Consider the following 24,547-nt stretch of genomic DNA (forward strand, 5'->3'; position numbering starts at 1 on the left):
GAGAGAGTGTGAGCATGGGAAGGGCAGAGGGAGAGAGAGAGAGGGAATCCCAAGCAGGCTCTGCACAGAACCTGACATGCAGGCTGAATCCCACCACCATGAGATCATGCCCTGGGCCCAAATCAAGAGTCAGATGCTTCACCAACGGAGCCATCCAGGCACCCCTAACACATCAATTTCTACAACAAAGGACAGACAGCTCTTTGCTGCCCCCCTCCCCCCCATATAGCCCCACCTCTTTTTGTCCTCTACAGCAAGATGCAAGCAAAGGTTTGTGCATTTTCCTAATCTCTGCCTAAGCACTGGGGATCAGTTTCTTTGGATCAGGGATTTGAGTGACAAGACCAATCAATGACTTGAGACAAAGTCATGATCTTGCTGTGTATGAATTTGAGCAGTTTGTGAGTTGGAGCCCCCCACCTTGTGCTCTCTGGTGTCAGCACAGAGCCTGCTTTGAATTCTCTGTCTCCCTCTCTATTTGCCCCTCCCCTGCGATTTTTCTTTCAAAAAAAAAAAAAAAATATATATATATATATATATATATATATATAGTCATGACCCCATGGCTTGTGGGTTCCAGCCCCACATCGAGCTCTGTGCTGACAGCTCAGAGCCTGGAAGCCTGCTTCAGATTCTGTGTTTCCCTCTCTCTCTGCCCCTCCACCCCCCCATGCTCTGTCTCTCTGTCTCTGAAAATGAATAAACCTTTAAAATATATATATATAAACATCAGGAAAAAAGCCCTCAACTTCCTTTTCGTGACTCAACTGCTCCTATTCCCTCTCCTTCCCACTAACCCTCCTCCCACAAACACAGCAGGTAGTTACTTTTACATTGCATAATGTAGGGCTCAGAAATATCCTTACAAATATTATTAAACTAACTCAGCCTAGCTCCCCTTGCTCCAGGCTATAAAATTATTATCTGTATCTTGAGCTTCTCTTAATTTGAAGGGGTCCCTACCATATATTCTGAGCAGGGAGGGCATACAAATGACTGCTCCTCATGTTTTTCTTGTTAAAACCAGAATATTTTATAGGAAATTTAAAAGAAACCCCACTGGTAAGTCACAAATTTCCTGTGAAATGTTGTATGTGGTATGGCTCCCATCTCTTCTTCTTCTTTTTTAATGTTTTATTTATTTTTGAGAGAGAGAGAGTATGAGCTGGGCAGGGGCAGAGAGAGAGGGAGACAGAACCCACAAAGCAGACTCCAGGCCCTGAGCTGTCAGTACAGAGCCCGATGCGGGGCTCGAACCCGAGAACCACGAGATCATGACCTGAGCCCAAGTCGGACGCCCAACCGACTGAGCCACCCAGGCGCCCCTCATAATCCTACCATGCAGGAAAACCACAGCTGAGATTTTATCATATTTATTTCCAGTCTTTTATGTACGCATTTTACACATTCACTTAATTTCGTGTTCCTGTTAAAACATTTTTTTAAGTTTATTTATTTTAAGAGAGAGAGGGAATGTGAGTGGGGGAGGGGCAGGGAGAGGGAGAGCCAGAATCCTAAGCAGGCTCCATACTGTCAGTAATGCAGAGCCCAAAATGGGGCTCAAACCCACGACCCTGACATCATGATCCGAGCTGAAATCAAGAGTTGAAGCTTGACCAACTGAGCCACCCAGGCACACCTCCTGTTAAAATATTTCTATGTGAAGGAAAGAAAATGTATTACTACTTGTCCTGTTACAAACCTCAGGTTGAAATTGCCTTTAATTGTTTTGTTTTTTCTGTGACTATAAATTATAGGATATATGCTATTTTAGAAAATATAAACAATAAAGATCATAAACAAGACAAACAAAATTGCCATAAATCCTTCCAACCAGAGACAGATACCATTAGTATAACAGTTAGTTATGTAAGCTAATATTTAATATACAGTACCTTAGCCGAACCTCCTTCCTGGTCTCCTGGGTCTATCTCCCAATCCTTAGGAGTCTCAAAGTCCAGCAGACCCTGCATTAATCCAAAAGCCTTATTGGAAATTAAAAAGCAAAATGCCAACTAAATCTACCATGTCAACAATCTCCAGCAAATGCCAAATCAACAGAGGATGTATGTAAGTTTGTGTGTCACATGTAAGAGCGAAAGAATGGCACAGAGTTCTTTCCACAACCAGACTCATATTGGAAACATTTTTCCGGAGCCTATTTTTTCTCACTTAACATATCACAAACATTTTTCCATGACATTATGTTTTTGTAAACATGTTTTTTAATTGTAGCAGACTGTTGCATTCTGTAGATAAATCATAATTAATTAATCTCCCTACTATTAAACATTTAGGTTCAATAATTTTTACTATAATAATAATCTTTGTGCATTTTTCCAAAGGATAAATTCCTAGAAGTGAAATCGTCAATGTTAAAAGTTTTGATGCGTATTTCCAAGTTCTTTACAGAAGGACTATGTTCCCACCAGTCATATATGAAAGCTTGCTTCATTAGCTCCACCATACATGGAGTATTAACATTTAATCAAAAAGTGTTGTCAATTCAATCGACAGAGAAATCCTACCTCATTGTTTTAATGTGAATTTCTCAAAGAGCAGGTGAGTTAGAACTTTCAAAAACGTGTTTGCCATTAGCATTTATTCTTTTGTAAACTGCCTATGTCCTCTGTTCATTTTTTAATTATTTTCTTTTTTATTTCAACTTGGAAGTATAATTGACATATAAAACTGTTAGGTATTTAAAGTATAAAGTTAAAGTATATATGGTATATATATTTGGTACACATATATATTGTAAAAGGATTGCCTCCATCTTGTTAATTAACACATCCATTACCTCACATATTTATCTCTTTTTTTCTTTTTTGGCAAGAACATTTAAGTTCTACTTTTAGCAAATTGCCATTATAAAATACACTGTTACCAACTACAGTTACAATGTTTTACATTAGATCCTCAAGCCTTATTCATCTCATAAGCTGTAAGTTTATACCCTTTTACCAACCTCTCCCTATTAATTCTTTTTTCTAATAGTAGTCTATTTAATTTTTGTAAAAGAAGAAAAATGAATATTGCATGACTTGCATTACACAGGAAATCAGCACAACCCCCTATTCTAGAACATTCTTCCTGTAATAAGCAAAATTTACTGTAAATAAGTAATGTACCATTTTCTGAATCATATATATCTTAAAATCTAGGCTAGAAAAATTCTCTACATTAAATTTGATAGTTTCCATACATAGCCTATTTGACATAAATCATGGGCTCAATAAAAGTGAATTTCTGTTGTCCCTAAATGCATCTATTTTTAATATATGCTAATATACAATATATTTTTAATCAGTTTGCCATGACTCATTAGACATTATGTACATTATGTACTCAAAACTCTGTTCTGACTGTTAATTTTCATAATATCTCAGGAAAGATATTATTTCATAGGTATCATTTCTTTTTGGTTCTTTTTTTTTAAATTATTAACTTCTATGCACTCATTACTAGACATGCTGACCATCTGTCATGTATCTATCTTGCTTATATGATATTTTACCCAATTTTTCAGGTGTCTATTTTTAATGGTATAATCTATCATTTCTTTCCCTTATTTTTGTACTAGGGAAAAGCTGTCTCAGACCAGGATCCCATGATCCTTTCTAAGCCATGAGACAATCAGTCAGACATCCATGTTCTTAAAGAAGTTGATGGTAGGCCTTTCAGAATGAGCTCTGTCCCTCAGGGTGGAGAACACTGGAAAGTTCTTCCTTCCCTCACAGGCGGGCCAGTGGTCTGAACTTGTTTTTCCAGCATGCAGTGAATGGGAAAAACTGGTTTGCCTTGAGTAACCTCCATTGGTTTCGCGCAGACCCCCGAGGAATATTTTACAGTGATTCTGTCTCTTGTTTCCTCAGTGAAATGAACTAACAAAATTCTCTAATTACTTGTCACCTGGACTACCTCATTTATGCTCCCAAGAAACATACCAGGAAAGTACTAGTACTACCTTCATGTTACAGTTGAGGAACCTGAGGCAGAGAGAGGTTAAGTAATTTGCCTGAGTCCAAGCAGTCTGGAAGCGTCAGAGCTGGATCCACACCCACGATGGCTAACTCCTCAGTCTGGGTTTCTAATTACTGTGCCCTGTGGTCCTCCAGCTATGGTACAGAACTTCATGATTGTCTCAGCATCACTTCTGTGGGAAAACTTGAGCACCTCGGTACCCGATGCCCCCAGACGGAGGTGGTGAGGACCCCCACTTGTCTGGCTCCTTCCTCACGGGGCTCAGTGGTAAGACTTGTCCAGCTTAGATGACAGTAAAGATGGGACAGTTACAGGAGTGTGAAGCCCTGAATGAACACTATTGAAACACACTCACACATGCCACTCGTGGAGGGAGGCAGTGGGCATCACCCTCATTCCCACACCAGTGTGACATCTCTGGGTATAAAACAATGGCTATGTGTTCCCAGAAGCTTCCCAGGGGTCAGCACTGAGTGAGCTCTCTTCATGCATTACCCACTTGCCCCTCACACCAATCCTGTGAAGGAGGTTCCAGTATCTCACACAGGAGAAAACTAAGGCCGAAGAGGTCCAGTAATGCCACAGCTGGTGACGGCATAGCTGGTCCAGCCTCGGCTGGGGCTGCAGATGCAAACCGAAAAGGGCACCTTTTTCTGAGGGCAGAATGTTAGGCAATGAGCTTAACCTCCCTGAGCCTCAGTTTCTTCATACACCAGAGACTTTCTGGTGCATCTGATTGTGGGGATTAAATAAGAAATTTATATGGGAAGGTACCCAGTAAATAGCAGGTGCTTGTGTTTTTTTCAGAGGTGGTAACCACTGGGCAAGAGCTGCTCATAAAGGTTAACTCAAAACACAACATGGAGAAGCGGCTGAAGCTTTCCCTCAGCTCACACATGGGGAGGCAGCCTGACAGCTCCTTCTGTCCTGCTTGGGTGTTTGGGAGTGCTCTCCTGCAGGTGTGCTGATGTCAGAGAAAGAACCACCTAGGTGTTCAGCAGAGCAAAATTCATTCTGTTATGTTGCTCTTGAGAAAGATCTCTTAATCTAGGGGTGGAGGTGGATGTTGCAAAAGGAGAAAAGACTCCGGTTTTGCCTTCTCCCTTCCATTGCTTTAATGTACATAAAATTGTGACTTTGAGGAAAATCACAATTCTTTTCTGAAGCTCCTTGCCTTATCTGTAAAAATGGAGCCGACGATATCTTCGTTGTTTTTTTTTTTTTTTTGTTTTGTTTTTATTTATATTTGGGACAGAGAGAGACAGAGCATGAACGGGGGAGGGGCAGAGAAAGAGGGAGACACAGAATCGGAAACAGGCTCCAGGCTCTGAGCCATCAGCCCAGAGCCCGACGCGGGGCTCGAACTCACGGACCGAAAGATCGCGACCTGGCTGAAGTTGGACGCTTAACCGACTGCGCCACCCAGGCGCCCCTGGAGCTGACGATATCTTACCTGCCGATATCTTACATGAGAATAGAGGCTCTGGCTGCCTCCCTACCCTCTCAGCTGCCAGCAGTGTGGAGGGACTCCTTTCACCCTTTGCTCCCAAGAACCTCTCCAGCCCCAAACCAGCCTCCTTAGAGATTCATGCCTTGGGCTGCATGTTGGATTAGCCAGGCTTCCAGGTCCCTTTCAACTCTCTGATTCTTTGGTCTTACTCCTCACTGAGGTGTGCTGCTTTAGACTTGGAGGACAGAAAAAGCCTGGAGGATAGACGTATCTTCACATTGGGAAGATAAAGTCATAGCTCTACATGTCTAAGGAAAAGAGCACCACAGCACGTGCATGTTTTCCCAGCACAGGAAAGCGCTGTCTCATTGACTTTACCTTTAACAGCATCTGGTATTTGAGAAGCCTCTGGCTTGGTCCTCTAAGATACTTAAAAAGAGGGATATTGTGATCCAGTTGGCGCTGGCACACCTTTAAAAGTCAAACAGAAACAATGTGAAACAAAACAAACAACACCCAGAGGGAACAAAGCGGCAGCATTTGAAAACAAGAAATGAAGCGGGCTCCTTGTGGAAATGAGCTTGACCAGCTTTGTAAAGCTATTGAGTTGTTGGATCCCTCAGGAACAGTATGTAAAATGAGAGAAAGGGGAAAAAGCATGGCTTGGCTAGTAATTGTATATGCAACTAGGGAAGCAGGACCATTTATTTCTTTTAGAAAGCAACTCTGGTAGAATGCAGTGGGGCACTTCAAATCCTGAAAAAGATGCAGCCTGTGTTTGAGTTGGGGGTGATGCTGTCTATTCAGCTCATTTTGAGTCTGGAAGACTTGATGACTTATGTGATGACTGATGAATATCATTCCAGGGAGCCCATTTAAAATTCCCCATCCTAATTTGAGAAACCTAACAGAAGACCATGGGGGGACGGAAGGGGAAAAAATAGTTTCAGAGAGGAGGCAAACCATAAGAGACTCTTAAATACAGAGAACAAACTGAGGGTTGATGGGAGGGCCGGCGGAGAGGGGAAACGGGTGATGGGCATTGAGGAGGGCCCTTGGGATGAGCACTGGGTGTTGTATGTAAGCGATGAATCACGGGAATCTACTTCTGAAACCAAGAGCACACTATATACACTGTATGTTAGCTAACCTGACAGTAAGTGATATTTATGAATGAATGAATGAATAAATAAATAAATAAATAAATCCCCCATCCTACAAGAGGGCTCTGGTTTGCTCATCAGGCTACAGCTGCTCCTCACAGGCCTGTCCCATAGAGACCCAAGGCAGCATCAAAACTTCCAACACAGAATTTCAAAATAGGAGAGACTTTTAATAAATATAAATTCAAATGCCAAATTCCCCTGCCTTGTTCATACTTCTGATTTCTTTAAAGACTTGGCGCATGCAAACATTGCTCAGGGAAAGCAATTTGTGGGAGACTTTGTGGTCTCAACATTACCCCAAAGAAGGCGCAGTCTTGACATTCTTGCCAGATTGCCCTAGCTCGGGGCAGATTCTTATGGTATTTAAAATACATTTGAAGATCTTCTTTCTGGAAGAGGAAAAGCATTGGAACAAATTAATCAGGTGGCATTTTTCAGGAAGAGAATAGGATGATACTGTTTATTCACTCGAATATTCAACAAGCCTGAGTATTTTCATGGTGTGAGGAACTGGGGGTGTGTGATAACCTTATGTTGGGGTGACTGTGTGATGGGAGGGCAAACAGAGGGCTCTAAACAGCCATAAGTACTAAGCACGGACATGAACAGGGTGCTGTGGGAGCAACTACAGGACTCTGGTAAATCAGTTAATTCATAAACCGGGATAGGTTTTTCATCTCCGTCCTTCCTCCTCTGCTCTTTACCCAGGACATCACTGTTCCCCCAGAATAGCTCTGCAGTGAGGGACAAAACTGACAAAAAAGGTGCCAGTAGCTGATGGCCCCATCTTTCTCTCTCCCTGTCTTCCTATTATGATCATCATGGGCCAAACCTAGGGGGGAAAAAAACCCCAAGAGACAGCCAAAAGGTACAAACACCCCAAGAGGAAAACATGGCAGTTTGGACACAGCAACATAGATCTAAGTCCTTTGGACAATTCTCAGAGGAGCAGGCTCTGCCTCAGACATCACCTTCCACCTGTAGCACCAGACTCCAAGATGGGAAAAATTACACGACTATCCTAAGGCTAGAGATGAAAGATTCCAAGTGCTGTGTGGCCTATTTCTTTTTGCCTCAAAGGCCATGAGAGATGGGCACATACCTATCAACAGCCCAGATAGAAAGGTTGCCCAGATAGAAAGGAGTCAGCTTGCCAGCTCCATCCACTCCATCAGTAGGACCTGGCCCAGAGCAGCTGCACTTGTCATAAAGCCTGTGCCGCTCTGGTTGGAGAAGCCCATGTGGCTGCATCCTCATGGACTTCTGTGTCCCTATGCTTCTCAGGCCAACTCTTGATGTTCCCTCATGTGGACACAGGTTATTTCTTCCCTCACAGCTTTAGCTAGGTCTATTCTTCTTCTCCTTCTCCTTCTCCTTCTCTGTCTCCTTCTTCTTCTAAGTTTATTTATATATTTTGATAGAGAGACAGAGAGTGAGTGGGGAAGGGGCAGACAGAGAGAGGGAGAGAGAGAAAGAATCCCAAGCAGGCTCTGCACTGTCAGTGCAGAGCTCGATGTGGGGCTCGAACTCACCAACTGTGAGATCATGACCTGAATGAACTGAAACCAAGAGTCAGACAGATGTTCAAATGACTGAGCCACCCAGGCACCCCAAGGTCTATTCTACTTCCAAACACACTGCTGTAGTGAATGCTTTCTGTTTCTGTAGTTCTCCTCCTCTCCTGATGGATTGTAAGTGGTCATTTCACTTCACTCCAAGAACTTCAGCAACTCTGTCCTTTGCTACTCTCTCCAGGAAAAACTACATGCGTGTGTGTATGGAAGGGAGATGACCCTTGAGGAAATGTTGTTCAGACAGGTTAAGGAACTAAAATAATAACTCCGAGCTTAACAATATGTTCATTATTTATTCACTTGAGAACTATCTACCGAGTGCCATTGATAAGCCAGGCATGGCTTCCAGAGCAGAGCAACCTACACATGGGGAACATTTGTGCCATACCAAAAGTCAGGCTTATAAAATATTACAAACTGATAAAGGCATCTCACCCACATTGGGTCTGTCAGAGCACAAAACATTGGCCTTTAGCACCTAAAACAATTCAAGGTTTCACTGCTTTCAACACTAACCACAAAAGGATTCTTTTTAAAAAAAATTTTTAAGGTTTATTTATTTTTGAGAGAGAGACAGAGACAGAGAGAGAGAGACAGAGAGAGAGAGAGAGACAGAGAATGAGCAGAGGAGGGGCAGAAAGAGAGGGAGACACAGAACCCAAAGTAGGCTCCAGGCTCTGAGCTGTCAGCACAGAGCCCAATGATGGGCTCGAACCCACAGACTGCGAGATCATGACCTGAGCCAAAGTTGGAGGCTTAACTTACTGAGCCACCCAGGTGCCCCAACTACTAGAGGATTCTTAAAAGCTGGAGGAGATTTTGGAGGTCCAGCCCCCCACTCAGTAAAACAACCTCCACAGTCAGCCACCTTTCCCCAAACTTTCCCAGTAACAGAGGCAAATGGTTCTCCTGATGGATGCTGAGCAGAAACCTGTGTTCCTATGTCTGTGTACTATGTCTGCACTTTGAGCAATGCAGAACATTATAAGCCTTCAAACACCAAAACACAACTGTTGACTTAAATTTGCTCTTCAATCCAAAATTCCTTAAAGAAAGGATATACACTAACCAGCAGCATAAGAAAGTGTCTGATTACCCTCACCTTCTTATAGAATAAATCAGGAGGCTAAAAAAAATTGCTACCAAAAATTCATATTCACACATGATTGTTTATGCATTAGGACAGAGCCTCTGGTGGTGGAGTGTCCAGATTAAGTTCTTGGCTTTGTCACTTACAAACCAAATGGCCCAAGTTCAGTGACTTAACCTTCCTATACTTCAGTTTTCTCATGTATTAAATGGGTTTATGACAATAGTCAACTATGATTGCTGTGAGATTAAATGAGATGATGTATTAAAACTTCTCAGCAAATGCCCAATATAACATACAGAATACCCAATAAATGGTAGCTATTGACAAAGCACTTTGTACTTTGTAGAACCCTTCTGCATACACTATTTTATTAGATCTCCACAACAACTTTACATATTGGTATGATTAAGCTTATTGTATGGAGAAAGAAAGTGAGACTCCAAGGGTTGAAGTGATTTAATGTGAGGTCATGCAGATAGCAAGTGGCTCAACTTAGACAAGAAGTTACATTCCTGACTCCCACCTCAGTGCTCTTTCAGCCATGTCTGAAAGCACGCTCTTTTGTGCCATGTCAGATCTCAGAGCAAATGGAACTCAAAGTAAACTACTGACAAATGTTATTCTACATAGAGCTTGGCCTCTGGGGCAGGATCTTCCTGGATTCTGCAAGCTATAGAGTCTGATTAAAACACTTGGACAGAGCAATATTTCAAAACTCATCTCCACAGAATTCTGCAAATGCTACTAAGAAAAGGTCAACTGTTGTGGTACATAATGGTTGAGGGGCCCATCTTATTAGCTAACAAATACATAGCAGTAGCCAATTCCCTCAAGGAGCCTCAAAGAATAGGTGGTCATGGTTTTTAATTACTCCATTTGTCCCAGACTAATAACTTTGTGCTTGGGAAGAATTTATTACCTATATTCTGTCTCCAACATCATAAATCATTAGGATTATATGCAGCATTTAAATGCAGGTCTGGATGGAATAATTTCTGAGGTTTCTCCCAAAATGGAGGACTATAGAAGGCTTTGCAAAACTTTAGGTGAGGAATTCTTCTAGGAAAAGATGTTTTGTCAGCAATTCCCTGACCATTTCATTATACTTGGACAGTTTTTAAAATAATATCCACTTTCTCCCCACAGGGTTCTGGCCTTTTCTCATCCAACAATTTAAACAAGTCTTTGCAATAATGACATAAGCAATTATAAAATATTTCTAAACTATGAAACTAGATTTCACATTGGTGGTTTGATGAATACAAAATTGCAAAACAGTATAAAGCACTAATAATGCTATAAAAGTAACTCAAAAAGGAAATTAATCAGATTGAATACAAAATCATTTTTAGTGTATCTTGAATTCTGGCACTTGATGAAAAGCCTATGATGAGGCTGTGGTGGAAAGCTGATACCGGGCCAAGAAAGGTCCTTCTAAGCCATTAGGAATGCTGAAGGTTGAAGGCTCTGCCTCTCCATTATGTCAAAGGCCTTGAAACCTGGGGATTTTTATTTTCTTGCTGTCAGTTTATCACAAGTACTGCTCTTAGACTTATCAGCCATAATTTGGATTGTTTAAAAATTTTTAAGCTGTTTGAGCTGTTGTGTCAGGCTCACAAAAAGAAAAAGAAGAAAGGGAATGAAAAGAAGGGCTGGTTGAGAGAGAAGAAATGGGAGACTTTGAGAGTTCAGGGCGTGAGGATCATCTGCATAGTCCTCCCAAGGGAAGAAAGTACTTGGTGGGGAGTGGTACTGGGCAATACATTTCTCTGTGACAGCTTACAGAGTACCACTGGACCAAACAGCCTATTCACTGCCCAAAGGAAGGGTGCAGAGAGGGCAAAAGGGAAGAGGTGTGGCAGCAGGGAAGGGGAAATAATCAGAAGTATGGTGTTGTAGGACAGGAAATCATAAACTGGGTGCTAAGTATATCCTCTATGTTGTATAAATAAATAAATAAATAAACAAACAAATAAATAAAATGGAAGAAAATACATTTTTTGAGACTTTTAGTTTAGCATCAGTACTTCTCTTGAGAGTGTTAATACAACTTTAGTGAGGAATTTAAACCTGCTGTGTGATTCTTGTTTGAAAACAGTTCAGTCATTCAGAGCAGGATCGTCTGCTTTGCAGGAGGTGGGGGGGGGGGGCAGTCTTCCGTGTCACCAGGCTTTACAGGAGGCCAAGCTTGTAAGTTGCTCCCACCTGTCATATGAGCTTAGTCAAACTGGACTCATCCGACTCCTGCTTTGCACTCAAAAGGCATGTGTAACTCTTTAGACCATTGATATTTCCATTTGCCCTTGCCTCATACACAGAAAATTAAGGGTTAACTTTAATCACATGGTTGTTTCGACTTACTGGGAGCACAGACTTACTCTCTTGAGAAAGCAACGTGCCAGAAGTGCAGGGTTTTCGGTGCACTTTTCCAATTCTTTTAGAAAAGTCCTAGGGAAAGAAAAGTATAATAATGTTTTAATTTTTTTACATGTATCAGGTTAAAACTTTTTAAAAGTAAAATCATATAAGGTTTTAAGAGGTCTTTAGAAAAATGCTGTTTTCCAGGCTTTGTTGCTCTTGACTCATTTTCAACACACCGATTTGGGAGAAAAAACATTCTGTGACATTACTAGGATTCCTTGAAACTACCTACAGCTGTCCTGATCATTCTAAGCACTAGCTATAGATAGACAAGATGCAATGATGCTCCCTGCTATATGTTAATAACATTAATAAGAACTGCTGTTGCCGCTGCTACTGTTAATATCACTGAGAGCTTCAAGTAAGTCAGGCATAAGCTAAGTACTTCATAAACAATATCTCATTTAATCATCCACCAAATCTTGCAAAGTAGGGTTTCATAAATATGAAACCTGAGTTACATAGAGGTTGAATAACTTTTCCAGAGAAGGTAGCAGAAACGGGATTTCCATTTCACTTTTGTGTCTGACCAATGGACAGGAGACGTGTTTGAGAAGCAACTGTGGTTCAATTCACCAAGCAGTCTTTTCCTTTTCCATCAATTACATGTGTGATTTGGGGTTACTATATTGAGTAAAGAGAGGAAACGAGCTGCAGTATCATCTGTGAAATGAAAGGCTGGGAAGATGATTTCTAAAGTCCCTTCCTCCTCTAAGTCTCTAAAACTCAACACCCAACCAGCCCTGGGCTACAAGGACAACTTGTTTAACCAGTTAGCATTTTCCAACACCCTAGCTCCCAGCACTACCCTATGACAGTACGTATGTGGATGTGTGTCTTGCTCATCTTTGTATTCCCAATGCTGAACACAGTGCCTGACATAGTACAGGTCCACAATAAAATGCTGATGCATGAATAGATAAATAAGCAAAGGAACATACAAGAAATATTACCTTAATTCCTGACACCTGGTACATGCTCCATTGGTGCCTTTCCCCTTCTCCCTCAGAGATCTGTGGCACTTCTTCCCTCCCTCTCATCCCATCCCACCCCAACCAAATCCACGGACTCTGAACTACTTGCTTAAGCCTAGCAATGTCTAAGCATGTTCATCTCCAAATTCCATCAGTCTGATTTCCATTGTTCTTCTACTTTCCATTTTTCCTGATAATATAAATTACTATATACCTGTTGTGAAATTCATAAAGTTCTCTAATATTCCCAAAGAGAAGCTCCTTGTTATTCTGAAGAACATCTGGAATCAGATGCTTCAGCCAAATAAAATCCATTGGAGTGATATATCCCTGCAGAGGTGGAAACAAGGTAGGTTTTACAGGTAGGAACATATGAGAGATGATCTGAATTAGCTACTCCAGGGACCAAAACCCTAATAATTAGGAAATATGGTGTTTAGAAAAATGCTGTTTTCCAGGCTTTGTTGCTCTTGACTCATCTTGATTGACAGTTATCTCCTGAAACCCATTCCATCAAATGCTTTCTTTTGATATTATGTCCTTCATGTGTCCATCTTCAGAAGATGGTTAAATGGCAATGATAATAAAACGGCAATTTATAGAAAGAAAAAAATGTATTTTTAAAATGTTTATGTTATACAAGTCAAGTGTGAAAGCCAAAGACTTACCCATCATTTTACAACCAAACACAATTACTATTGTTTTATTATATTTCCTTCATAACTTTTTAAAAGCTTATTTTATATGGTTGTAATCACAGTAATCACATGTAATTCATATTCTGTTTTTCCACATGCATTTTGGGCTAAGCTTGTAAAATTCTACATATATTGTTTTTACTTTTATAAGCATTTTTCAATGTTGCTACATTTATTCAAAATAATTATTTTTTAAAATATAATTTATTGTCAAATCAGTTTCCATGCAACACCCAGTGCTCATCCCAACAAGTGCCCTCTTCAATGCCCATCGCCCACTTTCCCCTTTCCCCCACCCCCCATCAACCCTCAGTTTATTCTCTGTACTCAAGAGTCTCTAATGGTTTGCCTCCCTCTATCTCTGTGAGTTTTTCCTCCCTTCTGCTCCCCAAGGTCTTCTGTTAAGCTTCTCAAGATCCACATGAGTGAGGGGCGCCTGGGTGGCTCAGTCGGTTGAGCGGCTGACTTCGGCTCAGGTCATGATCTCGCGGTCCGTGAGTTCGGGCCCCGCGTCAGGCTCTGTGCTGACAGCTCAGAGCCTGGAGCCCGTTTCAGATTCTGTGTCTCCCTCTCTCTGGCCCTCCCCCATTCATGCTCTGTCTCTCTCTGTCTCAAAAATAAATAAACATTAAAAAAAAAATTAAAAAAAAAAAAAGATCCACATGAGTGAAAACATATGGTACCTGTCTTTCTCTGGCTGACTTATTTCACTTAGCATAATACCCTCCAGTTCCATCTATGTTGCTGCAAATGGCCAGATTTCATTCTTTCTCATTGTCAAGTAGTATTCCATTGTATATATAAATCACATCTTCTTTATCCATTCATCAGTTAATGGACATTTAGGCTCTTTCCACAATTTGGCTATTGTTGAAAGTGCTGCTATAAACATTGGGGTACAAGTGCCCCTATGCATCAGCACTCCTGTATCCCTTGGGTAAATTCCTACCAGTGCTATTGCTGGGTCATAGGGTAGTTCTATTTTTAATTTTTTGAGGAACCTCCACACTGTTTTCCAGAGTGACTGCACTAGTTTGCATTCCTACCAACAGTGCAAGAGGGTTCCCATTTCTCCACATCCTCGCCAGCATCTATAGTCTTGTGATTTGTTAATTTTAGCCACTCTGACTGGTGTGAGGTGGTATCTCAGTGTGGTTTTGATTTGTATTTCCCTGATGATGAGTGTCATTGACCATCTTTTCATGTGTCTGTTGGCCATCTGGATGTCTTCTTTGGAAAACTGTCGCTTCATGTCTTCTGCCCATTTCTTCACTGTATTATTTGGTTTTCTGGGTGTTTTGTTTGGTAAGTTCTTTATAGATTTTGGATACTAACCCTTTATCTGATATGTCATTTACAAATATCTTTTCCCATTCCACCAGTTGCCTTTTAGTTTTGTTGTTTGCAGTGCAGAAGCTTTTTATCTTGATGAGATCCCAATAGTTCACTTTTGCTTTTAATTACATTGCCTTTGGAGACGTGTTGAGCAAGAAATTGCTGTGGCGTAGGTCAAACAGGAACTTTTTCCTGTTTTCTCCTCTAGAGCTTTGATGGTTTCCTGTCTCACATTCAGGTCTTTCATCCATTTGGGGTTTATTTTTGTGTATGGTGTAGCAAAGGGATATAGTTTCATTCACGTTGCTTTCCCGTTCTCCCAGCACCATTTGCTAAAGAGACTGTCTTTTTTCCATTGGATACTATTTCTAGCTTTGTCAAAGATTAGTTGGCCATACATTTGTGGGTCCAATTCTGGGTCGTCTATTCTATTTCATTGGTCTATGTGTCTGTTTTGGGGCCAATACCATACTGTCTTGATGATTACACCTTTGTAGTAGAGGCTAAATTGTGGGATTGTGATGCCTCCCACTTTGGTTTTCTTTTTCAACATTACTTTGGTTATTCTGGGTCTTTTGTGGTTCCTTACAAATTTTAGGACTGTTTGTTCTAGCTTTGAGACGAATGCTAGTGCAATTTTAATTGGGATTGCATTGAATGTGTAGATTGTTTTGGGTAGTATTGACATTTTAACAATATTTATTCTTCCAATCCATGAGCATGGAATGTTTTTCCATTTCTTTGTATCTTCTTCAATTTCTTTCATAAGTGTTCTATAGTTTTCAGCATACAGATCTTTTACATCTTTGGTTAGGTTTATTCCTAGGTATTTTATTATTCTTGGTGCAGTTGTGAATGGGATCAGTTTCTTTAGTTGTCTTTCTGTTGCTTCATTATTAGTGTATAAGAATGCAACTGATTTCTGTACATTAAATTTGTATCCTGTGACTTTGCTGAATTCATGTATCAGTTCTAGCAGACTTTTGGTGGAGTCTATTGGATTTTCCATATAATATCATGTCATCTGCAAAAAGTGAAAGCTTGACTTCATCTTTGCCAATTTTGACGCTTTTGATTTCCTTTTGTTGTCTGATTGCTGATGCTAGAACTTCCAACACTATGTTAAACAACAGCAGTGAGAGTGGACATCCCTGTCATGTTCCTGATCTCAGGGGGAAAGCTCTCAGTTTTTCCCCATTGAAGATGATATTATCTGTGGGCTTTTGACAAATGGCTTTTATGATGTTTAAGTATGTTCCTTCTAGCCCGACTTTCTTAAGGGTTTTTATTAAGAAAGGATGCTGTATTTTGTCAAATGCTTTTTCTGCATCTATTGACAAGATCATTTGGTTCTTAGCCTTCCTTTTATTAATGTGATGTATCACATTGATTGATTTGTGAATATTGAACAAGTCCTGCAGCCCAGGAATGAATCCCACTTGATCGTGGTGGATAATTCTTTTTATGCTGTTGAATTCAATTTGCTAGTATCTTGTTGAGAATTTTTGCATTCATAGTCATCAGGGATTTGGCCTGTAGTTCTCTTTTTTGCCTGGGTGTCTGTCTGGTTTGGGAATCAAAGTAATGCTGGCTTCATAGAATGAGTCTGGAAGTTTTCCTTCCATTTCTATTTTTTGGAACAGCTTGAGAAGGATCGGTATTAACTCTGCTTTAAACGTCTGGTAGAATTCCCCAGGGAAGCCATCTGGTCCAGGACTCTCATTTGTTGGGAGATTTTTGATAACTGATTCAATTTCTACACTAGTTATGGGTCTGTTCAAATTTCCTATCTCTTCCCATTTGAGTTTTGGTAGTGTGTGGATGTCTAGGAATTTGTCCATTTCTTCCAGGTTGTCCAATTTGCTGGCATATAATTTTTCATAGTATTCCCTGCTAATTGCTTGTATTTCTGAGTGATTGGTTGTGATAAATCCATTTTCATTCATGATTGTATCTATTTGGGTCCTGTCTCTTTTCTTTTTGAGAAGCCTGGCTAGAAGTTTATCAATTTTGTTTATTTTTTCAAAAAAACAACTCTTAGTTTCATTGATCTGTTCTACTTTTTTTTTTTTTTTTTTGGATTCTATATTGTTTATTTCTGCTCTGATCTTTATTATTTCTCTTCTTCTGCTGGGTTTGGGGTGTCTTTGCTGTTCTGCTTCTAGTTCCTTTATGTGTGCTGTTAGATTTCGTATTTGGGATTTTTTCTTGTTTCTTGAGATAGGCCTGGATTGCAATGAATTTTACTCTTAGGACTGACTTTGCTGCATTCCAACGGGTTTGGATTGTGGTGTTTTCATTTTCCTTTGTTTCCATATATTTTTTAATATCTTCTCTAATTGTCTGGTTGACCCATTTGTTCTTAGTAGGCTTTTCTTTAACCTCCATGCTTCTGGAGGTTTTCCAGACTTTTTCCTGTGGTTGATTTCAAGTTTCATAGCAGTGTGATCTGAAAGTGTGTATGGTATGGCCTCAATTCTTTTATATTTATTGAGGGCTGTTTTGTGACTCAGTATGTGATCTATCTTGGAGAACGTTCCATGTGCACTCAAGAAGAAAGTAAATTCTGCTGTTTCAGGATTTACTGAAGCATAGTTCTAAATGTATCTGTCAAGTCCATCTGGTCCAGTGTATCATTCAGGGCCATAGTTTCTTTAATGACTTTGTGTCTAGATGATCTGTCATTGTTGTAAGTGGAGTATTAAAGTCCCCTGTAATTACCACATTCTTACCAATAAGACTGCTTATGTTTGAGATTAATTGTTTTATATATTTAGATGCTTCTGAATTCGGTGCATAAATTCATAATTGTTAGCTCTTCCTGATGGATAGACTCTAATTATTATATAATGCCCTTCTTCATCTCTTGTTACAACCTTTAATTTAAAGTCTAGTTTGTCTGAAATAAGTATGGCTACTCCAGCTTTCTTTTGACTTCCAGTAGCATGATAGATAGCTCTCCATCCCCTCACTTTCAATCTGAAGGTGTTCTCAGGTCTAAAATGGGTTTCTTTTAGACAGCAAATAGATGGATCTTGTCTTTTTATCCATTCTGATACCCTATGTCTTTTGATTAGAACGTTTAGTCCATTTACATTCAGTGTTATTATTGAAAGATATGGGTTTGGAGTCATTGTGATGTCTGTAGGTTTCATGCTTGTAGTGATGTCTCTGGTACTTTGTGGTCCTTGCAACATTTCACTCACAGAATCCCCCTTAGGATCTCTTGTAGGGGTGGTTTAGTGGTGATGAATTCCTTCAGTTTTTGTTTGTTTGGGAAGACCTTTATCTCTCCTTCTATTCTGAATGACAGACTTGCTGGATAAAGGATTCTCAGCTGCATATTTTTTCTGTTCATCACATTGAAGATTTCCTGCCATTCCTTTCTGGACTGCCAAGTTTCAGTAGATAGGTCTGCTACTACCCTTACGTGTCTACCTTTGTATGTTAAGTCCTGTTTATCTCTAGCTGCTTTGAGAATTCTCTCTGTATTCTTGTATTTTGCCAGTTTCACTATGATATGTCATGCAGAAGATTGATTCAAGTTATGTCTGAAGGGAGTTCTCTGTGCCTCTTGCATTTCAATGTCTGTTTCCTTCCCCAGATTGGGGAAGTTGTCAGCTATGATTTGTTCAAGTACACCTTCAGCCCCTTCCTCTCTCTCTTCTTCTTCTTCTGGAATTCCTATGATACAGATATTGTTCCATTTGATTGCATCACTTAGTTCCCTAATTCTCCCCTCACGATCCTGGATTTTTTAAACTCTCTTTTTCTCAGTTTCCTCTTTTTCCATAATTTTATCTTCTAATTCACCTATTCTCCCCTCTGCCTCTTCAATCTATGCTGTGGCCACCTCCGTTTTATCTTGCATCTCACTTATAGCATTTTTAAATTCATCATGACTATTTTTTAGTTCCTTGATCTCTGCAGCAATAGATTCTCTGCTGTCTTCTATGCCTTTTTGAATCCCAGCAATTAATTTTATGACTATTATCCTAAATTCTTGTTCAGTTATATTGCTTATATCTGATTTGATCAATTCTTTAGCTGTCACTTCTTCCTGGAATTTCTTTTAAGGAGAATTCTTCCATGTCATCAGTTTGGCTAATTTTCTGTCCCTTATGAGTTTTAAAAGCTTGTTACATGCTCTGCACCTGTGAGCACTGCTATATTAAAGGGGGGTCATATACATTACAGGGTCTGACCCTTCAGGAGGTGTTTTTTGGAGGGTGTTACTTGCTCTCCGTTATTGTGACTTTGGTTATTTTATTTCCCTACTTGTAGTGATGTTTTGGACCCTCCACCAGGTGTGCTTTGATTTGTTCCTTGAAGTAGCCCTGGAAAGGAAAACAAACAAACAAACAGCAAACAAAAACACACAAACACACAGACAAATAAAACAAACAAACAATCCAAAAGCAAAAAACCAAAAACACCAACTATAAGTAAAGAATAGGGTGGAGGCGGTGCTGATGGAAGAGCACATACAAAGGGAGAAATGACAGGGGTGGGGAAAAAGAAAAAAATAAACACTGACCAGGCAGAGAGACTAAATGGCTTAATCCAGAGAGAAAGGAAAATAAAGAAGGAGGTGGAGGGGGGAAGAAACGATGATAAAGTTATCTAGACAGAGAAACTATACAGCTTGAGTATTCCAGAGAGAGAGAGAAAGGAAAGTAAAGAAGGAGGTGTAGAACATGTATCAAGAGAATGGATTAAATATGTCTGCTTAGGGGCGCCTGGGTGGCGCAGTCGGTTAAGCGTCCCACTTCAGCCAGGTCACAATCTCGCGGTCCGTGAGTTCGAGCCACGCGTCAGGCTCTGGGCTGATGGCTCAGAGCCTGGAGCCTGTTTCCGATTCTGTGTCTCCCTCTCTCTGCCCCTCCCCCGTTCATGCTCTGTCTCTCTCTGTCCCAAAAATAAATAAACGTTGAAAAAAAAAAAATGTCTGCTTAAACAAACCAAGAACCAGAGTAACCGGCCTAGAGGAGGAAAGAGATAAGGAGAAAAGGAAGGTAGAATGTATCTAAATAATAAGAATTGTCCTAGAATTAATCCAGGTAATGTAGAAGCGCTGGTCTGGAAGAGTGGTCCATCTGGTTCCTCAGGGTCTATGCTGCTCCAGTAGACACGCACTTACCCCGCGCGGAGGGGCGTGGTTTGGTATAGGCAGGTCCCGCCTCCATGGTGAGCCCCACCGACCCATCTCTGAGGCCGGGCCTTGGTGGTGGGGAGAAAAATGGCGACGTGTCCCCCCCCCCCCCCCGCCCCCCGTCTCCTCTCCTCTGACCCGGTGGACTCCGTTGGAGTCATCCTCACTGTGCCATGGGCACAGAGGGGCAGTCTTTCTCGCTCCACCAATTCCCATGCCCCAGTGATTGGCTGGGATTTAAACTCCCATTCCATGTGCCCTGGCACTGGGGAAGCGCCTCTCTATGCCATCCGATATGTGGTCCTGGCTGTTTTTGTTCCATGTTGCAGCACTCCAGGGAGGGGGTCACTTTCTCCTACTGTGGACTGTGCCCCTGACCTAGCCACCGAGCATGGGGGTGGCAGAAGCAGCCAGGCTTTGTCTTGTGCTGCAGCACTTCGGGGAGGTGACTGCTTTCTCCTACTGTGACTGTGCCCCTGACCTACCACTGAACCCGGGGGTAGCTCCCCTCCTCCCCAGGTGCACGAACAGGGCAGCCAGCCCCAGTCCGAAGAAAGCCCCGCAGTTAGAGATGGGATCCCTCTCTGTCTGGGTCTGAGGTTTTTCTCTTGTCCAGATGCAGTCCTACACTTCCCCAGCCACTCTTTCGCTTCCCTTTGGCTCTTCGCAGAAGGCCCCACGCGGCCCCATTTTATCTCCTCCAGTTCGCAATCACCCACCTATAGCCTGTCAGGTTGTTCCGGTGTCTCCCTGTTAGACTCAGTCTCTTTTCCTCCCCATCTCTCAGGTTCAAAGTCCTTTGGCTTCAGCCCTTCTTTGTTTGAGAGATGCGGGAAGTACAGATCCCCCTACTTCTCCGCCATATTGGCCTGATCCTCCAAAATAATTATTTTGTAACTGTTGAATAATATTTCATTTAGCATAAATATCAGAATTTATTAACCACCCCCTATTTTATTGGCGATTTTTTCTTCTGATATTTTATTATTAAAAAATTCTATTATAACTTTGTACACATAATCTTTTTCTCAAAATTATTTCCTTAGGAAAATAGGAAAATTCTAATTTTCACTCTCAAGCAAAAAAATGCTACTTGAAACAATTCCCCTTTATTAAATTATCAAAAACATTCAAATTATCATGCTCATTGTTGACAACCATAGGATGAACCTATTGGGCACTGCTAGAATCATATGAAGTGGCACAGTCCCTTGTAAGTTATTTGGTTAAATGGATCAATAGTCAAACGAATGTTCTTATTTCTATTGGAAAGATACTTGTGATAGTGTAAGACCTGTCCCCTCAGTGGGGATTCTAGAGACATGTGGCAACTACCTTAAGTCTCTTTGTGCAACAGAACTTCTCTAGTTTGAATACATGCTTAATGTCTACTACCCCAATCTACTTACATCAATTATGCTCTTAATCTCTTTTATATAAATCTCTTCGGTCTCAAGCAAGTCACGTATAATGCGTCTGGATCACAGCAGCAGGTGGGAATATGAAAGAGAAAGAGAGGGAGGGGAGAGAGGTTTTTTTAGAATTCTTAATATTCTCAACAATACAGTTCCCTTTAGTGACTTACCTATTCAGATTGCAGTACTTCATTCTATTCTATTGGACACCCAAGGATACCCAAGGACAGCATCTCACAAAACCACACTCTAATCACACTGGCATAAGAAGAAAAAACAAGGCTAGAGGACTGTAAATCCACTTTTATAGCCAATGAATGACCTGTCTTCTGGTGAGCCATCATGTGGGGGTCAAGAAGGCAGAGATTGTGGAGTCAGAAATGCCAGGTTTGGATCCTTGGTCAGGAAAGCCTACCTGACCTCTACACTGTATGTGTGATTTCCAAGATTTTCTCTGTAGCTTTCTGCTGTTTCATTGCTCAGATCAAGGTCTTTGACCCACATGGGTGGACTTTGTTGTGCATGGGGTTAGATGGATTCCAGTTATGCTCTCTTTCTCTGGCATCTAATGTTTCAGTAGCATTGGTTTCCTCAGCCAACAGACATGACCTCTGTCTGCTTCCCTTGAGGAAAGCAGGTGGGGGTTGTGGTGGGCAGAATGCTCATCCCAGTTTCCTGACTCTGTGTGTACACACACCTCCTCCCAGTTAATTAACTGAACACTAATTTAGGTGCTGCTGTCAAGGGACTTTGCCATTCTGTTTTGTTCCAAATCAGTTAACCTTGAGATAGGTAGATTACCTGGCTGGGCTTTTCTAGTCTCATGAACTCATCAGATCTGGGTCTGGAAGTCAGAAAGACTAGAAGAATGAGAAAGATATAACACAAGGGAGGCTGTCCTTGGCTGGCTTTGGAGATGGAAGAGGCCATGTGGTAAGGAACATAGGCGGCCTCTAGGAGCTGAGAGTGGCCCCTAGTTAATAACCAGTGAGGAAACTGGGACTGGGGTCCCTCAGTTACAAGAAACTGAATTCTGCCACAACCACATCAACTTAGAAGAGGAAACTGTGCACAGCTGACTAACTGCTTTAGCTCTGTGGGACCTGAGCAAAAAGCCAGTCATGCTGTGCCTGACCTCTTGGCCCCGGAAACTGTGAGCTGCTAAGTTTGTGGTCATTTTTTACGCAGCAATAGAAAACTAATAGAAGACTGAGGCCAGTCCCCACATCTATCTCCAGAGAGACTGTTCTCTTTCTCTTCTCAGACGCTTTCTTTTTTCGGTTTTCTTTCAGGCCTCCAAGTGAGTTAGTGTTTGTACAGGTGATCATGTGTACCATATATACATTTGATCATGTGATCATGTGTAGAATATATACATTTACGGTTTCCTGTGAACTGTTGGTAGGTTAATCTATTAAAAGGTAGCCTATCGGGGAGCCTGGGTGGCTCAGTCGGTTAAGCGTCCGACTTCAGCTCAGGTCACGATCTCACGGTCCGTGAGTTCGAGCCCTGCGTCGGGCTCTGGGCTGATGGTTCAGAGCCTGGAGCCTGCTTCCAATTCTGTGTCTCCCTCTCTCTCTGCCCCTCCCCCATTCATGCTCTGTCTCTCTCTGTCTCAAAAATAAAAACGTTAAAAAAAAAAAATAAAAAAAAATAAAAGGTAGCCTATCCCAGTAATATCTCTGACATTAGCCATAGCAACATTTTTCTAAATGTGTCTCCTGAGGCAAGGAAAATAAAAGCAAAAATAAACCACTGGGACTATATCAAAATAAAAACCTTCTGCATAGCAAAGAAAACAATCAACAGAACTAAAAGGCAACCTACTGAATGGGAGAAGATATTTGCAAATGACATATCCTACAAAGGGTTAGTATCTAAAATACATAAAGAACGTATACAACTCAACACAAAAAACACAAATAATCCAATTAAAAATGGGCAGAAGACATGAACAAACATTCCTCCAAAGAAGGCATACAGATGGAAAACAGACACATGGAAAGATGCTCAACATCACTCATCGATAATCAGAGAAATACAAATCAAAAGTACAATAAGGTTATCACCTCACACCTGCCAGAATGGCTAAAATAAAAAAGACAAGAAACAAGTGTTGGTGAAGATGTGAAGAAAAAGGAGCCCTTGTGCACTGTTGATAGAAATGCAAACTAGTGCAGCCACTGTGAAAACCAGTGTGGAGTTTCCTCAAAAAATTAAAAATAGAACTACCATGTGATCCAGTAATCCCACTACTGGGTATTTACCTAAAGAATATGAAAACACTAATTCAAAAATATATGCACCCCTATGTTATAGCAGCATTATTTACAATAACCAAATTATGGAAGCATCCCAAGCGTCCATTGATAGATGGATATATACACAATGGAATATTACTCAGCCACAACAAAGAATGAAATCTTGCCATTTGCAACAACGTGGATGGATCTAGAGTTATAATGCTAAGTGAAACAAGTCAGTCAGAGAAAGACAAATGCCATATGATCTCACTCATATGTAGAATTTAAGAAACAAAACAAATGAACAAAGAGAAAAAAAAGACAAACCAAAAAACAGACTCTTAACTATAGAGAATAAACTGATGCTTACCAGAGGGGAGGTTTTGGGGGAAATAGGTGGACTAGATGAAGAGTACACTTATCATGATGAGAACTGAGTAATGTGTAGAATTGTCAAATCACTGTATTATACATATGAAACTATTATAACACTGTATGTCAACTACTCTGGAATTAAAATATAAATAAATAAACAAACAAATAAATAAATAAACAAATAAAGCTGAACCCAAAAAACCCACAATAAATTAGAAAAATAAATAAATAAATGGTAGTCTATCCTAGTAAAGGGCTTCTTTTTCTCTCATATAATGGATGTGGTGAGGGACAAATAATCAAAGGACACACAATTTACACAAATATCAAAATGACTATTAGTCTTATAAAAAAATGTTCAATGCACACTAATCCAACAAAGGCATAGTAAAAAGAAATAACAATTTTCAACTACTAGAACAGTAGAAATTTCAAATCTCAAAGGGAGACTGATAGATAAGAATGTGGAAACACTCTCAGAGAATATTGACAGAAGTGCAACTGTGTGCAAGATGACCTGGAAATATCTCATCAAAATTTAAAACACGTGCTCCTTGATTCAGTAATTTCATTCCTACTAATGTCCATTATTTGTAATTATTGGCACTTCCACAACAACCAGATATAAATTGGAAATTATTTATATGTTCATCAGTAAATTATGGTA

At 40.6% G+C, this 24,547-nt stretch overlaps 1 protein-coding gene across 1 annotated transcript in view; it reads right to left on the reverse strand.

Annotated features, from left to right (window-relative positions):
• MCF2L2 (MCF.2 cell line derived transforming sequence-like 2) overlaps window positions 1–24,547 on the reverse strand; it is a 271,514-nt gene that overhangs the window by 39,438 nt on the left and 207,529 nt on the right. Inside the window, exons 16-21 of the mRNA XM_040480870.1 lie at window positions 21,257–21,323; window positions 12,877–12,992; window positions 11,646–11,715; window positions 6,897–6,989; window positions 5,813–5,905; window positions 1,896–1,967 (exon numbers count right to left, since the gene is read on the reverse strand). Coding sequence (XP_040336804.1) covers window positions 1,896–1,967; window positions 5,813–5,905; window positions 6,897–6,989; window positions 11,646–11,715; window positions 12,877–12,992; window positions 21,257–21,323 — 511 coding nt within the window. The remainder of the gene's footprint in view (window positions 1–1,895; window positions 1,968–5,812; window positions 5,906–6,896; window positions 6,990–11,645; window positions 11,716–12,876; window positions 12,993–21,256; window positions 21,324–24,547) is intronic.

The sequence above is a fragment of the Herpailurus yagouaroundi genome, unplaced genomic scaffold (assembly GCF_014898765.1).
Source record: "Herpailurus yagouaroundi ecotype Mexico unplaced genomic scaffold, PumYag 159, whole genome shotgun sequence".
NCBI classification, from domain to species: domain Eukaryota; kingdom Metazoa; phylum Chordata; class Mammalia; order Carnivora; family Felidae; genus Herpailurus; species Herpailurus yagouaroundi.